The sequence below is a fragment of the Vombatus ursinus genome, unplaced genomic scaffold (assembly GCF_900497805.2).
Source record: "Vombatus ursinus unplaced genomic scaffold, bare-nosed wombat genome assembly UNPS02010219.1, whole genome shotgun sequence".
NCBI lineage: Eukaryota > Metazoa > Chordata > Mammalia > Diprotodontia > Vombatidae > Vombatus > Vombatus ursinus.
Window position 1 is genome coordinate 8,639,994 of NW_020949997.1, and position 17,069 is coordinate 8,657,062.

At 38.4% G+C, this 17,069-nt stretch overlaps 1 protein-coding gene across 2 annotated transcripts in view; it reads left to right on the plus strand.

The window, feature by feature from the left end:
• The window catches only part of MERTK (MER proto-oncogene, tyrosine kinase), a 136,066-nt gene extending 125,087 nt beyond the window's left edge, over nt 1-10,979 (plus strand). For both annotated transcript variants that reach the window (XM_027853889.1, XM_027853890.1), the window contains exons 15-19: nt 265-383; nt 6,117-6,226; nt 6,614-6,773; nt 7,878-8,014; nt 9,685-10,979. In XM_027853889.1, the coding sequence (XP_027709690.1) occupies nt 265-383; nt 6,117-6,226; nt 6,614-6,773; nt 7,878-8,014; nt 9,685-10,201 (1,043 nt within the window). In that variant the 3' untranslated portion in view covers nt 10,202-10,979. The remainder of the gene's footprint in view (nt 1-264; nt 384-6,116; nt 6,227-6,613; nt 6,774-7,877; nt 8,015-9,684) is intronic.
• Nucleotides 10,980-17,069: the final 6,090 nt, after the last annotated feature.

Sequence of the window (17,069 nt, forward strand, 5' to 3'; positions counted from 1 at the left end):
AGATAGATAGATAGATAGATAGATAGATAGATAGATAGATAGATAGATAGAGGGCAGTAATCTGGAAATTTTACAAAAGACCTGGATCTAGTTTTCTTTCCTATTCTGCTAATGGAATTATGTTCTGTGAGTCCTTTCATGGGACTGTTAGTGGGGAAACATGGTTTTACTTGGGCAGCTATTCCTCCAGTAATTTTTTTCTGAGGCTGTATAACAGAGATGGGTTTTATCATACTAATTCATCTTTTTTTTTTTAATTTATAGGCGTATGTTTAGAAATGAGCTGTCAGCGCATTCCAAAGCCAATGGTTATTCTGCCCTTCATGAAATATGGTGATTTGCATACCTATCTGCTTTATTCACGATTGGAAACAGGACCAAAGGTAGTTGTCACTTCTATGGTCATTTAACCACCACAGGGCCCTAAACAGTCTTTCTCCATTCCTGGCCAGGAGTCTCTGATTTCTATATTTTAAGTTGTTGTCTAGAAATCCAGATATCATTCTTAGACACCATCTTCTTAACTTAATGAAGGTTCCTGTGAGTAGTCATGAAAGATTATTATCCTCTGCTTCTAACAATTGAGGTTAAGAGAATATTCTGCAAAGCCTGAGATCAGTGTCTTATATATTCAAAACTTCGGTTAATCTACTGTAGAAAATGCCAGGATAGGCAATAATAATTATAATAATTATGATAGCTGGATTTATATAGAACTCTAAGGTTTGCAAGACACTTTACAAATATTATCACATTTTATCCTCACAGCAATCCTGGGGGAGGGGGTAGGTGCTATTTTTATTCCGTTTTAAAGATGAGGAAACTGAGGTAAATAGAGGCTAAGTGACTTGCCAAGGGTGACACAGCTAGTAAGTGTCTGAGTCAGGATTTGAACTCAGGATTTCCTGATTCTGTATTCAGAGCTCTATCCATTATGCCATATAGCTACTTCCAAGCAAGTAGCAAGTGACAGTAAACTTAATACTGCCAAATCTTGCCTCTCCTTTATTTTCCCAAGGAAAGTCACATTCTTCTCTTTTTCTCTTGACTCTTCTCCTCAGGACTAATGGGATAGTTATTTTATTTCCTCAAAAAATTATTTTTTGTCCTCATACCACACAAGACCTTGGATAAATATAGAAAATACTACTAGATCCCAGAGCTTATGACTATATATTATTGTGAATTTCTTCCAGGAAGTAATACATAATGGAACTAAGTGAAAAGTTCTAAGTTAAGGGATGTTGTCTTATTAATGGCCATGGTTTCTGGCCCATCTAGATTCCAAAATTTTGTGAAGATAGCACTTCCTTCCAGGAAATGGAGAGTAAATAAAATAATATATCCAGCGTCAATTCCTCCCCCGAGTTCAATCCTGACATTTCCATTGTTCTGCTACATATCTCCATCTGGGTGTCCTGCTGGTCCCTCAAACTTGGCATGTCTCAAAGTGAGCCCGTCATCTTATCCGCCTCCCCCTGCAAATCCCCTCTTCCCCATTTCTCTTGATGCTGATGGGTTTATCAGCATCCCACTTCCCCACACTTGAAACCTCAGGGTTGTGTTTGACTTTTCTTCCTTCTCCCTTAATCATTCATATAGTCAGTTTCAAGCCCTAATGCTTCTGTCTTACCAGTGTCAATACCATCTATCCTATCTTCTTCATTCACATGGCTACCACTATAGATTAGGCTTTCCTGGTCACTTAGCTTTATTACTGTAATAACCTCCTAAATGGCTTCCTGTTTCTATTTTCCATTTTCTGTAATCTGTCCTTCATACAGCTAAAATACTCTTTCTGATACACAGAACTGGAGAGGCAACATGGCGGAGTCAGCCTTGAAACAAACAACCTTGGAATTAGGATGACCTGGGTTCAAGTCCTGCCTCTGACATATACTGGTTGTGTGGCCCTGCAGGAGTCCCTTAAATTCTCAGGCAGTTTTCTAAGACTGTAAATTGCAGAGAAGGTACTGATTGGCATTGGTTGAACGAGGTTCATAACTGGGCATTCCCTATATTGATTAAGTTAGTTTTTTTAAAAAAACAATCTAAGGAAGGAAGAATGATGTAAAAGAGTTTGGGCTTGGAGTCAGGTTGTTGAGACTAGGCATTGTTTCATTTTTTGTATTTGTATCGCTGTCTCCTAGCATTGTACTGGCACATATTAGATGCTTAATAAATGTTTATTGATTGCATAATAGAGTTCAAACCCTGGCTCTGAAAGTTACTAGTTCTGTGGCCTTATGCAAGGCTTTTAGTTTTGCTGTAAAATAGGAATATTACTTATAAAACCTAACTCATTGGGTTTTTGTGAGGAAAGATCTCTGTAAACTCTAAATTGTTAAGTAAATGTGAATTATTTCTTGTGTGACTGGTTAAATCATAAGCCTTCTGGACTTCAGTTTTTAATTTCAGTACAATGAAGAAAAGACAATCTCTGAAGTTCCATTCAGCTTTAAATCCTATGATCCTATGTCACTCTCCTCCTCTGAAACCTATGCTTTCCAATTGCCTATAGGATAATGTGAGATTCATTAGAGCAAGGACTTCTTCATTTCTATCTTTATATTCCCAGGTCCTGGAATAGGGCATTACTCAGAATAGGCACTTAGGAAATTATTATTGGATGGAATTGATTGCATTTGATTTCAATCAGATAGTCCTAAGAGAGAAAAGATGCTGGTTTTATTATATTACTACAAAATTCTCTGATAATCAGTAAATCTTGTAGCCTTCATTCTAATCAATCAAGCAAGAAATATTTATTAAACATCTATTATGTGTTGAACATAATAAATTCTGTAAGGATGTATGTGGAAAACTTCCAACACTGTGTTAGCTACTCCCCATTTGTGACTCTGAAAATAGGACTAGCTTAGGAAGTGATGAGAAAAGTCATCTTTACTTATGATTAAATTGCTGTCTTCTCTTGTCCATACATATACTGAAAGCAAAAAGACTGGGAAGTTTGGAAGAGAGTTCTGAAGCCTGGCTGGCTATCCAATAGACTCAAGCCAGTATATTGTTGTTGACAAAAAAGGACAGCTTGTGTCACCATTGGTCCTTTCCCCCTCCCCTATTCTGTAATTCAAACCAATTACCTAAATGACACAGGACAGAAAGACGTTTGGAAAAGTCCTATAACAACAATTTTTAAAGCTTCCTTTTGCTTTTTAATTTATAGGGACAAAATCAACAGGATCAGATTTATTTCTCTCCTTTGACCCAAAGAGACATAGTTGAGTGAAATCTTAGAAATTCCCAAGGTAATATAGGATATGTAGGTTGTGGAGAGAATCAAGCACCAAATACAGCAAACCTGCAGAATTTCATTAAACTCCTAACCTCGTCATGTGAAGATCCCTCTGACAGTACAGTTGTTACCCATCCATGCTCTTTCAATATCCTTCCTAAGTGTTTGCTAGGGCAGTTAGGTGGCACAGTGGATAGAGTGCCAGGCTTGGAGTCAGGAAGACTCATCTTCCTGCGTTCAAATCTGGCCACAGACACTTACTTCCTAGATAGATGACCCTGGGCAAGTCACTTAACCCTGTTTGCCTCAGTTCTTCATCTGTAAAATGAGCTGGAGAAGGAAATGGCGAACCATACCTCCAGTATCTATATATAACCATTGCCAAAAAAAAAAAAAACGAAACAAAACACAACAAATGCACAACCCAAATGGTGTTATGACAAGTCAAACACAACTGAAAAACAACTGGAAAGTCCTTACTAGGTTTGTACTAGGTTTGCTGCAACTTGAACCCCTGGTATTTACCACATTGGCTTTTGCAGTTTTAAATGTATTATAGGACACTGATCTGTGGTTTTACAAGAATACTCTGTTACCACCAACACTAAGATATCCCTGTTCCTCTGCCCCCTCCTCCATCTTACTGGAAACATTCCTTTAGGTTTTTTTAGCAGTCTAGGGGCACCACAGTGTAGTATTGTTATACACAGGCTCTCTTTCTGTTATCCCTTGTTCTTACTAGAGGCTAGACATTTTAACATAACACGGTTATTTTGTAGTTTCTCAAGTATTATTATTATTTGAGGCTACATTTACGATTACTTTGAAAAGATATTAAATGAGTGAAGAGTAAGATATAAAAGGTATTAAGCAGCCAGTGAAGAGAAAGCACGTACCTACTACATTTCTTATGAATTTTCTTACTGTTTACATCTGATCCTCAGAGTTAACCTTTATGAAATTAAATGCCAAAAGTACCCACTATAAATGAAAAAGATATTTATTTCTAATTAGCTGGCAGTTTTCTAGCAACCCTATTGCACATGGATAGATTAGAGTTGAAAGCAATTCATAATAGATACAATATGTGGCTGGTATGTAAAATCGTTCAGCTCGGGTCTGGCTTTGTGGGGAAAGTACTGGCAAACTTATGTTCCATGGAAAGGAAAGTCATGGAAAGTTAACGTCTCCAGGGAATGTGTGTGGGTCACACATTATTAACACCTGGATGGCTGGATGTTTTTGAATATGGATTCCTTTCATTTTGGCTTCAAGTTATGCCTTTGGCAATTCAGTAAATCCTCTATTTCTAAGTTGAAAGTTTTATTTGAATCAGCATCTGACAAACCATATCACACAAATCTTATGTGTGTTTTATAAAGACATGGTAGATTCATCAGGGTTCCAGTTATCTCTAGGGAAACATAATCATAGCATTTTAGAACTGGAAAAGACTTTAGATGTCCACGTGTGCGCAAGCCCCTGATTAATGTGATTTCTACAGCACAGCTAAAATACTGAATTGTAAAACATAGCATTAGGATCCTATGGGGCGGGAGATTGAAAGAAAAACAACCCTTTTATGTGTGTGCATGAAAGTAAGTATTCACGTGTGGGTAGCTATGTTTGGGGAAACTACTTGATGCTGTAGCATGTTTTTGTTTGATGATTTACCATCATCCAGTGGCCAGCCAGCCTGTTAGTAATCAGCTTCTCTGTACTTAGTTAGGCCAGACCTAGTCTGTCCCTGGCACTGTACTCAGAAGTCTTTCCACAGTGGCAAAAATCTGCCAGAGCTTGTGTTCTCCTGGCCTAGTCTTTGAGACAGAAGCCAAGATCACTTCAGGGCTACAATGAGACATCAGAATAGGACTTTTCTCGACATTACACACACACACACACACACACACACACACACACACACACACACAGATATAGAATATATAGGTATGTAATATATTATAAATATATAATATGTAAATATGTTACAAATGTATGATCACACATCTTAACATATAATCATATATTATAAATATGTGTTTATAAATGTTTAATATAGCAGCATGTCTTAATATCAAAATACCAAAAAGTTCATTTGTTTGACCCACAGAACCTGGAGATAGTATTTTTATTCAACTGGCAGCCACCTGACTGAAAATAAGTTTCTAGATGTTTTCAGAGTGTCTGATATAGTACGGAAATGAATCTATTTTTTAAAATTAGGATATACTAGGTATTTTAACTTCTTTTTCCCCCCTTGGATTCCTAATGCTAGTTTCTGGTAGCAAGATTTTACCATTTCCTCTCTGGTAGGAGAGAAACTATTTTTCAACACATTTTAAAGCAAAAGTAAAATAAAACCATGTGGTTTCCAGACATATATAGTTAATTGGAAACAGTGATGTGGATAAGGCTCTCTGACTAGTGAACATCAGATAGGACTCCTAGGAAGCCAGGCAATTTCAAGCTGGATGAATAATGAATTCCATTCTACCAGTATTTTCTTTCTGCTGGCTATTTGGTTACACAGTAACAATGCTATTTTGCCTTCCTGTTTTATGAAGAAAAAACCAAGTGGATATTTATCATGTCTTAATGATGACATGAAAACATTTTTTTTTAAATAAAAGACAGCTTGAGTTTTTTGTTTTGTTTTGTTTTTTGGAAGTCTTATTTATGCTACCAGTAGTATGGAAATTAAGTCTGTCCTTTTAGTTATTGTACTCTTTTAAAAAACAGATACACATACTAACTTTTATTTAGGCAGAACTATGAAAGTGTGGGTGAGGGTTTTTGCTTTTTTTTTTAATGATAAACAAAGCTAGAATATTTCTTAGTTCTTTATTTCTTGTTCCCTCAGCATGTACCCCTGCAGACGCTACTGAAATTCATGGTAGATATTGCATTGGGAATGGAGTATCTGAGCAACAGGAATTTTCTTCATCGAGATCTAGCTGCCCGAAATTGCATGTAAGCATTCTAGTGCCATCTTCATCTTTTAAACTTATCATATTTCTTTATGATTCCTCTGTCACAATAGGAGGGGAAATGATGATTCACTCCACTTTAAAAGTTGTTGGAAGGAGAAAACATCAGTATGCAAGAGAAGATAGATATTTTGTGGTTCAGAGAGTAAACAATACAGGTTAAGTTTTGTATAAGAGCTGGCTTTTACAGAATTGCAGCATCCAAGAGTTAGAAAGAACTGCAGAGATCCCTAAATGGTATTTGTGAAATAATCATAGAACTAGGTCTTTCACACCTCTCTCTTTGTGATTTATCATCTGGGTTTTTTAAGTGACAAATGAGTTAGTACTTTGAGTCTGTTGCTATTGAACTTAAACTTTCTGCCCCTAGGCTGCGGGATGATATGACTGTGTGTGTAGCTGACTTTGGTCTCTCAAAGAAAATTTACAGTGGCGATTATTACCGCCAGGGCCGTATAGCCAAGATGCCTGTGAAGTGGATTGCCATAGAGAGCCTTGCAGATCGTGTTTACACAACCAAAAGTGATGTGGTATGTATGAAATGCTGAAAGAACAGCCAAAATGATGAAAATGACAAGTATAAAAAAAAATGTCAAGCAAACCTTTTTTTTTTTTGCTATTTCAAGTAATTAAAGACTTGAGAATGTGATTTGATCTTTCTATCATGATACCATTAGGTGTTTTAGTTCATAGGAAAAGAAGGCAACATGGCATAAAGTCAAGGACTAAGAGTCAGAAAGACTTGGGTTCAGATCCTGCCTCTGAAACTTACTAGCTGTTTGACCCTGGACAAGTCACTTAACTTCTCTGAGACTCAGGGCTGTTGTGAGGATCAAATGAGATAACAGATGGAAAACAGTTGGCACACTTTAAAGCGCCACATAAATTGTCAACAAAAGCATTATATAAATGGCAGAGTGGATAGAATGCTGGGCCTGGAGTCAAGAAGACCTGGGCAAGTCATATAACCTCTGTCAGTTTCCTCAGCTGTAAAATGGGAATAATTTGTGTAATTCTCAGAGTTATTGGGATGATCAAATGAAATAATTATGTAAAATAGCAGACACTAAATATTTATTACCTCCCTCCTGTATTATAACTTGGCATTCATGAGAACCAAACTTCTTCACTCCAATCACTGACTCTTTATGAATTTATGTATGTCACTTAAAATAAAAAGGTAATGATATTGAATGCTGATAATCTACCTCAGAAATTTTACACAAAGGAGTGAGTTCATCTAAGTAAAATTATTTAGAGACTTCGGAAGAAAGATGCCTATGTCCACATAATGAGTACTATTCCAACTTCATGCCCATGTGATTAAGTTTTCTGGGAAAATCACAAGATGGGAGTTGACAATAACAATGAAAGGGGGCAGTAAACAGAACATTTCTTGGTGAACTGCTTCTGTATCTTTCTTTGCGAGGTTTCCTGGAATAGCTTTATTAAAATTAGTGAGCAGTGAAAGTAGCACCATGTTATTTCCATGTTGTGGGAACATAACATCCTAGATATAATTATCAACATTGTGCATGAACCTCATGTACTACAGGAAAATGACCTTTCCTGATGAAAAGAGTCATTCAGTCTTTCTTGAAATGGTATTCTAATTTGCTATTGCTTTGTCGTAGTGGGCTTTTGGAGTGACCATGTGGGAGATAGCCACCCGAGGGATGACTCCATATCCTGGGGTGCAGAACCATGAAATCTATGACTATCTTATTCATGGACACCGACTGAAGCAGCCTGATGACTGTTTGGATGAACTGTGAGTATTGCTTCTCTTTATTATCTCATGTTTCTGCTCTTGTCTTGAAAGTATTACAGATGATACTGTAAGCTCTTTGAGACTAGGGATTGGGTCATCTTTTTTTTTTTCATTGACATGCAGTGCTTTGCACATGGTAGACACTCCATATGTGTTTGGTTATTAATTGGCTAGCAGAGTCAGCCAGAATTTGAACTTGGAGAGGTAGTTAGCTGCTTAGGGTGGCAAGAGTTAGTGGTGGGTGTAGGTGGGACACAATGAGGAACATTTTTAAATTCTCATTTTTATAAATGCTCGATTTAATGCCAGAAAATTCCAGTTCTCAAGGCACATGAGTACTTGTTTTGATGCTCAAGTGAGCACTTGAAAAGTCAAGTGGCATGTATTAGAGTGAAGGCTCAAAGCACCTAGTAAATAATTAACACATGTCAATGAATTTGTTATCTCAGTGATGTGGGTACCCCTTCCTGTGGCACAGATCAGAGCACATCCATATCATTTATCCTGTGTGAGTCTTGTTCATGCCCTCTCATACATCCTTTTAGAGGGGCAGTCTCCCCAACAAACTAACGGCTTTTTTCTAGGCCTTTTAACATTATGCAAATACTAGTGCAACATATTGTCTATTCATCTTTTTCTCTTACACTCATTACATGGCCAGCCCACCTGCTTTGCTGATCATTTATTTCTGGGATATTTTTTGTGTGCCGCACTAACACAGAGAAGGCAAAATTTTCAGTTAATAGATGGAACTCACACGTATTTCATCCTAATTCTGGGGCCAGCTCTTGACTCTGGTTCTCTTGCTTCCTCAGTCCTATTACCATCTTAATGGCATCATTCTCCTCCTCACTCCCAGCCCCCTATTTATGTGGGAGGGAAACATTTTGTCTGTTTATAGGATGTAAAGCACAAATGGATTCACTAACTTGTTGCAATAATGTCACAGAGAATTAATTTTAATGAGTGTATGTTTTGAGTACAACTCATGTATTTATTGCACTCCTACAAAATGCAAAACACTATAGGATATTGTTAGAGATTACATTAATGAATAAGATAGAATCTGTGCTCTGAAAGAACTTATACTGTAGGAGGGAGAGGTAAGATGAGTGCAAAAATAACTATATAAGACAAGACAATAATAAGTCTAGAAAAGCGATAAAACCATAGTATTCTGGAGGTTCAAAGGAGAGGGGAAAAATCATATCCAGTGATGAAAACTGAAAAAACACTTAAAGAATGATATGGACCTTAAAGGATAAGATAGAATTAGGGACTGGTCCTGTGATTTCACTTATATAGGGAACTTTCTGAATTTTAGGGTGACATCTTATCAACAAGTTTGAGGCCTTAGAGGGTTTCCTAGAGCATTAAGAGGTTAAGTGACTTGCTTGGGATCATGTAGTCAAGATGTGTAAGAGATGGGATTTGAACCCAGGTCTTTCTGGATTAAAGGCCAGTCTTCTACCCACTACACCATTCAGCTTCTTAAAGAATGAATAGAATTTCAACAAAGGGAGAAGGAAAAGGGTGGCATTCTAGCTGGAGGGAATAGCATGAGAAAGAATACAGACTGGAAAGCCAGAGACCCACAAAAGAATTTTTGGGGTTAGTTTGTATGGGTGACCAGCCTAGTACTAAGAAGCTTTATTTTTTTTATCCTGCAGGTATGAAATAATGTGCTCTTGCTGGAGAGTTAGTCCCTTGGACCGACCTACCTTCTCAGAGTTAAAACTCAGACTAGAAAAGCTCTTGGAAAGTTTGCTTGATGGCCAGGAAAAAGCAGATGTAATTTACATCAATACACGGCTGTTGGAGGACTATGAAGGAATGGTAGAGGACCCTGTGTTCACTCAGATGGACATGGACATTGATCCCAATTATATCTTTGCCTCCTGCGCCCCAAAGCCTGACTCTAATGTGGTCACAGTAGAAGTTCATGAGAATCATCTCAATGAAGAAAGATACATCCTGAATGGATTAGGTGAAGAATGGGAAGCTCTTGCTTTGACTGCTCCCACATCAGTGACGCCTGAACAAATGAACACAGTTTTATTGGAGGACAAAGTTTTGAGGAATGGGGCAACATGGTCACAGTCTAGCACTCTGCCCATGGCTAGCACGTTACATGATCAACTGTTGTATGCAGATGATTCCTCAGAAAATGCTGAGGTTTTGATGTGAAAGAGGAATGGCAGCTGGACTTGAGGGGAATGATACGGTTCTGGATGAGAAAGGTCTATAAATATGATTTATTCTCTGGGCTGTTTGTTTTTCACCAAGTAAATGGTCTAGCCCCAAAGTGCCATTTGGATGTTGACTAGTTAAGTGGCCATTAAAAATACATAATATATATTTGTATAAAGAAATATATGTGTATAGAAAGAGAGGCAAAGAGATTATATTTTATTAAAAGATGATCTATTTTATGTCACCATCTCTTGTAGATATGAAAATTTAGGTTTAAATAGTTTCCTTTTGCCAACAGTTTTTTCTGTTCATATCATGTATAAAGGTTTTAAAGAGAAGCTGCTAATGTTTTCCTTTTTTTTCCTTTTTGTAATTTAATAATGAATAAATTTGTACAGTGAAATTTTAACCTTGAGTTTTCTTCTGCTCTCTGTAAAACAATTCCTTCATATTAATCATGCAATTGGCAGTATGTTCCTACTTAGTCCCTGAACTGGCCTTCTTGGTCTGAATTTGTGTATGCTTTTGCCCTATAGTCTCTTTGGCTTTTCCTGGGTTCTCTGAAACATATCTTCTTCCTCATGGCAGAGATGGGGAGGACAGCTAGGTTAGTGTATTTTATGCTTTGCTAGATGTTCTCATTCTCACTATATCTGATGTTTTAGCTTAAGCATTTTTTTTTTGTCACAAAGGAGGGCACAATCTGGAAAGAGGCAGGCTTGAAATGGCTGTTGTAAAGACAAATGGTACCAATAAACAATTTTTTGAAGGATGACTCTCCTTTCTTTATCCCTGGCTACCTTGTTTACTCTTTTAATGACTCTGTCCTTAGACCTAGCTGAGATACCAGGATGCTAATCTCTTATTGGCATATCTTTATTGTTGTTCAGTCATTTGAGTTGTGTCCAACTCTTCATGATCCCATTGGGGGTTTTCTTGGCGAAGATACTGGAGTGATTCACCATTTTCTTCTCCAGTTCATTTTATAGATAAGGAAACTGAAGCAAACAGGGTTAAGTGACTTGCCAACAGTCACACAGCTAATAAATGTCTGACACTGGATTTGCATTTAAGTATGCCTAATCTTTTTCAAGGTTTGGGAACATAAGAATAGATAGTTCCTGCCCCCCCCCAAAGAGTTTCTAATCTACTCATAGAGATGGTGCAACACAAACAAATTTGATACAAATTAAGATTCAATAAATACATCAGAAATATATAAGCAAACTACTATATTGTTCATCATTGGATGAAAGAGAGATTACTTTTGGCTGGTGTGGGCATAGATCAAGGGAAGCTTCTTGAACACAAACTAATTTTGTGACATATTTTTTCCTATTAAACAGAATCCTGGCAGGATGCATTATAATTATTTCATACTATTTGGAGCTGGAAGGAGTCTTAGAAATCATCTAGTCCACCCTCTCATTTTTGAGATGAGGAAATAGGCCTAGAGAGGAGAAGTGACTTGTTCAAAGTTACACATATTCAAGCCCAGGTCTTCTTACTCCAATTCTACCTTCACCTGATCTTGGTTTGAATGTTCAGTCTCAGGAAAGACAATGGTTCTTAGAAATTTCAATTTTGTTAATAGTCAAATTTTTCCATCATTCAAGCCTGCTATGAGCTTGCCTATGTAGTCATCCTTGGCAATAATTAGTTTTCCCCAGGTGACCTTAGATTTTGAAATTGGGTTTTGAGAGGGCTAGATTTACATTATCTCTCCTTTACTTTGTTCCTGCTGGGAAAATAGGTTTCAAGAACCTAAAAATTAAGGATTGAGTAGGTTGGCTTTCTATTATGAATAGAGCTAGACCCCTCTTATTCAAACCAGACTGAGGAGGTGGCTTTCTCTTTTTTTATTTTTTTAAAGGCAATTGGGGTTAAGTGACTTGCCCAGGGTCACACAGCTAGTAAGTGCCTGAGGCCAGATTTGAACTCAGGCCTTCCTGACTCCAAGGCTGGTACTCTATCCACTGCACCATCCAGCTGCCCCTTTTCTGTTCATTAAAAGGGCAGGGTCCCATCAAGTCAAAACTGATTGCTACTGAATATCTTTGGAAAAGGGAAACCACCTCCTGATCTTCAAAACTAGAAGATCCTGAAAATCTGATCAAGTGGGTTAAATGGATCCAAATAATTAGTCTGATCTAAGAAAATGTACTGAGAAAGGAGGAGGCAGACAAGGGTAAATTACATTACAGGGAAAGACACAAAAGCCTATTAGAGCAGAGGGAAAGTAGGGAGGGGGATGAGCATTGTTTGAACCTTACTCTCATCTGAAAGGGAGGAGATGCTGAGGGGCAAGTCTTAGATTTCAGAATATGACGCGATCTCTCCAGAAGGAGCAGTGAGAGCTTCAAGACCAGTGTCTTCTAGGCTCTTTCTCTTAATTTTGCTCTGTTCCTTCAGTTGATCCAGAAGCTTTGGCTTTCCTCTTCCTGTTCTCTTTACCCTGACAATTTTTCCCTCCTATCGAGTAAATAAGAAGAGACCTGGTTCTGCTCTTGGATTCTCTTTCTATGTCCTCTACCTGGGGACCCAGAGAGCAGAGACTTTGTGACCCTGCTCTGTGCCCTGCCTCCCTTCCTTTCCTGTGATTTGCTCTCCTTGTGTCTTGCTCCTCTTCCTGGCCTAGGAGCCTAGGGACACCTTTCAGCTCATCCATAATTCTCAAGTGACCACATGGTAAGTCCCACTGGGCTTAAGAGAAGTAGTGATTGGCAATCTATTGCCAACTTCTTTTCAAGAATATTTGTGTCTTATATTTTTCAGGATAACTGCATATCTTACATATTTAGGATTCATGTTAAAGATTCTATTCTTGCTATAGAGGAGGCATTTTAAATATATTTGTACAGTATAATTATACTGACACCAGAATTTCCATTTATAGTCCATAGACTTGTTAGCTATCAACTTATACTGGATTCACATGTTATTTAACTAAGCATTTCCCCTACTGTTCCTGTACTGGATGAGACTTACTAAATGTCACTTTAGCAAAATTGTGTCTAATTTATGGGGTTCAACTTCCAGGAACTAGCCAATGTCTAGAAGATCCTGAGAATACTGTCCCTAAACAGATGGTATAAGATGTGAGGATAGCGACTATTAAATATCTTCTACTCTTCTTTCTTGAGAATAGTTAGTGAAGAATGCAGGTAGGATCTCCTCAGAGATCTCCCTTTTCCACCCTTTAAGTAGAACCAGAGTAGAAAGTCAAATCCAGTACTGGCTTCTTCCTTTTGAAAGATCTGGGTGAAATAGCAAGAATCCAGAAGACAGCAATAAAAAATGAAAACAGTATATCAGTAAAGTTTAAATAAGTTAGGGGAGAGAGTAAAGGTTGTGTGACACATGGAGTTGTGAAGGGTTATTGTCAGGGGGGATGTCTGGTACAGTGCCATTTCCAGAATAGGTGCTTTAAATGTTGGTAGATGACCAACAAACATACTCTATTCCCAAAGAGGATGAAAGAATATAATTCCACAAAAGTTTTTTGAGTACCCACTATTTAGAGGGGATGTAAAAGTTAAAAACAAGAGTCCTTGACCTCAATGAGCTTATAACCTATGGGATGTGAGGAGAGATACAAAAAATTCACAAATAAGTATAAATGCCAAATAAAGGGGGATAGATACAAAGGAGAACTAACCAGAGTTTTTTAGAAAGGTTTGAGGAGGGAGACAACATTTGTTGGGTAGGGGAGCAGGCATCAGGAAGTAGATCATGGAAGGTAGAAGGAAGTAGATCATGAGCTGAACTCTCAAAGGAGAAGATTCTGAGCAGCAGAAAAGAGTGTATTCTAGGCATGTGGGACAGACTGCACAAATACATAAAGGCAGACAATCAGAGAATAGTAATCCAGTGTCCTAGTCCTCAAAAGTAGTTGCGGGGTTGACAGGATTTCACAAAAGAATCAGAAAGGCCAGAGATACATAAAGCAATATAGCTTTTACTATGGCTATGGAGGGGAAAGCAAAACTCAGAGACAGAAGCAGAGGAAGAGGGACGATGAGGAAAGGATACAACCCAGTCAATTGCTAGTACCTTAGTGATTATACAGTCCACAAGATGTAAATGCTGGGGGGAGGAGTGATGGAGTGGTGGTGGTAAGGTCTTGGGACTCTGCATGCCAATCTTGCCCAAGCTCTTTTCAAAATCCTAGTACTCATGTAGAATGCCCAAGTTGTAACCACCATAACACTAGGACAGTTTCCTGGGGCCACTGAAAATCCTGGTTTTATAAGCAGGTTGGTAGGTTCTTTCTACAGCAAGTATGGTTGATGTCCTACCTCATGTTTCACAGGCAGGAAATACTTATGTAAGAGGCTCAGATAAATCAAATATGGAGTACCACCATGGAATATAATAGTTACCAGAAAATGGCAGAGCAGGTGTGTTGAGTTAGAAAACATATCCAGAGTCTAGTGAAGTGGTCTACAAAGTAGAAGTGGGGCTTGATCCCATAGGGACCTGTGGCCTGACCTCGAGTGAGTGTAAGATGAACTAATCAGAGGTTGGAAGATGGGCTCTATCCCACTGTCCCTGACAGGCAATGCTGGGGCTTGTTTCCAACATAATTATATCTGCCATTATTTGTCAGCACTCCCCCCTCTTCTACCCTCCCTTGACTGTGCAGACAATCTAACTTCTACCAGGGCACCACCAGCAGCTGCTGCCAAGGACCCCTCCCACCCTAGAATACCTACCTCCTGTCCCTTACACCCCCTGGAGTGGTCACCATTTGGAAGACAGGCTCTGTGAGCTGGAGCAGTGACCTGTGAGGAAGAATGCCCACTGTCCTCTTTTCATTTTTGGTGGGACAAAGTGAATTGTATAGGATGAGCAAGCATGGATAGGCTGTGATCTGCATCTTAGATTTGATTACATGATCTTTTCCCACACAGGACTATCTGCCATAGTTTTCTGTTTCTGTCAAGGACACTACCATCCTTCCAGTCTCAAGGGGTCATAACTTTGTAGTAATTTTCATCTCTTCATTCTCATTCATTCCACATACAATTATAGCTATTTTGCTATTTGCAAATAATATTTCATTTGATCCTCACAACCCTAGGAGGTAGGGCCTGTTATAATCCACATTTTGTAGATGAATAAACTGAGGCAAAAGTTAAGTGACTTGCTTAGGGTTAAATAGCTAATAAGGATCTGAGGCAGGATTCAAACTCAAGTCTATGCAGACTCCAAGTCCAGGACTCTATGCACTGTACCACCTAGCTGCCTACCATATATAATTAGTTGCCAAATCCTGTGGTTTCTACCTCTACAGCATTTCTTATATCTGACCCCCATCTCTGCTCATATAGCCACTACCCTAGTTTAGACTCTCATTGCCTTTTGCCTGGATTACTGCAATGTCCTTCTAGTTACAGAATATCTATGCATGCTCTGAAGTCTCTCCCAGGCACTTTCATTACATGTCAGCAGAACTTTCCCAGAAGCAGGCATCCCAGCATCTTCCATATGGAGAATTGCATCAGCTGAGAACTCTGATGAGTATACTACATTGACTTATAAGGATTGGGCTTATTAACCAGTCCTCCATTACATTCATATTAGTGGTGCATTCTTAAAAACATATTACTAGTAGGGGTGTGTAATCAAAAAAGATTGGAGAGTATTGGTCTAGACCAGAGGGAGCTTCCAACAAATGAGCCTTATGGATCTCAAAGAGGCCCATAAACTCTAGATATTTCTGGACTGTCTTATCCAGACCAAATGAAAGGAAGTGATGTTAAATAGACTGCAAAGGTAGATTGGAATCATCTTGTTGAGAGCCCTAAATGACAGTCAGTCAATAAGCATTTATTAAGTGTCCACTATGTGCCAGGCATTTTCCTAAGTGCTGGGAATAAAAAGAATGGCAAAAGATCATTCCTGCTCTCAAGAAGTTGACAGTCTAATGGAAGAGACAATATGTAAACAACTACAGCTATACACAATATAAATTATAGGCACTAGAGTTAAGAGGAAACAATCAATATTGATTGAATCAGGAAGGGCTTCCTGTAGTAGGTAAGATTTTAGCTGGGACTTGAACTAAGCCAAGGAAACTGGGAGACAAAGATGAGGAGGGAACACATTCCATGCATGGGGAACAGCCAGAGAAAATTCTGAGGTGGGGAAGAGGGAGAGATGGAGAAAGGTAGAGAGAGAGAGAGAGAGAGAGAGAGAGAGAGAGAGAGAGAGAGAGAGATGCGTTTGAGGAACAGCAAAGAGACCAGTGTAGCTGTATTGCAGAGTACATGTATGTATGTGGGGGCGGGCAGGTTGGGATGTAAGGTGTAAGAAGACTAAAAAGGTGTGTGGCTAATAATAATGTGAATTTATATAGCTTAAAGTTCATAAAATACTTTACATGCATTATATTAGAAGCATTATATACTTCTAACAACAACCCTATGAGGTGGGAGATAGTATCATACCAATTTGACAGATAAGGAAATGGAGGTTGAGAGAAATTAACTATTTGATCAAGGTCACACAGCTAGTAAGTATCTTAGGTGAGATTTGAACCAAGGTCTTCTTGACTCCAGGTCCAATGATTTTATCTATTTCAAGGCATTGCCTGACTCGCTAAGGGATTTGTATTTTACTCTCTAGGTAGATGGGTAGCTCTGAAAGTGTTTTTGGTAAGTAAATGACATGTTCAGACTTCTGTTTTAGGAAGATTATTTTGACAACTATATAAAAGATATACTGGAGAAGAAGGAGAATGGGAGGCATTTGCAATAGGTTAGAGATGATGAGCATCTATACTAGGAAGGTGGCCAGGTGAGCGGAGAGGTGAGGGACAGATCCAAAAGATGTTGCAGAAGATTCAACAAGATCTGAC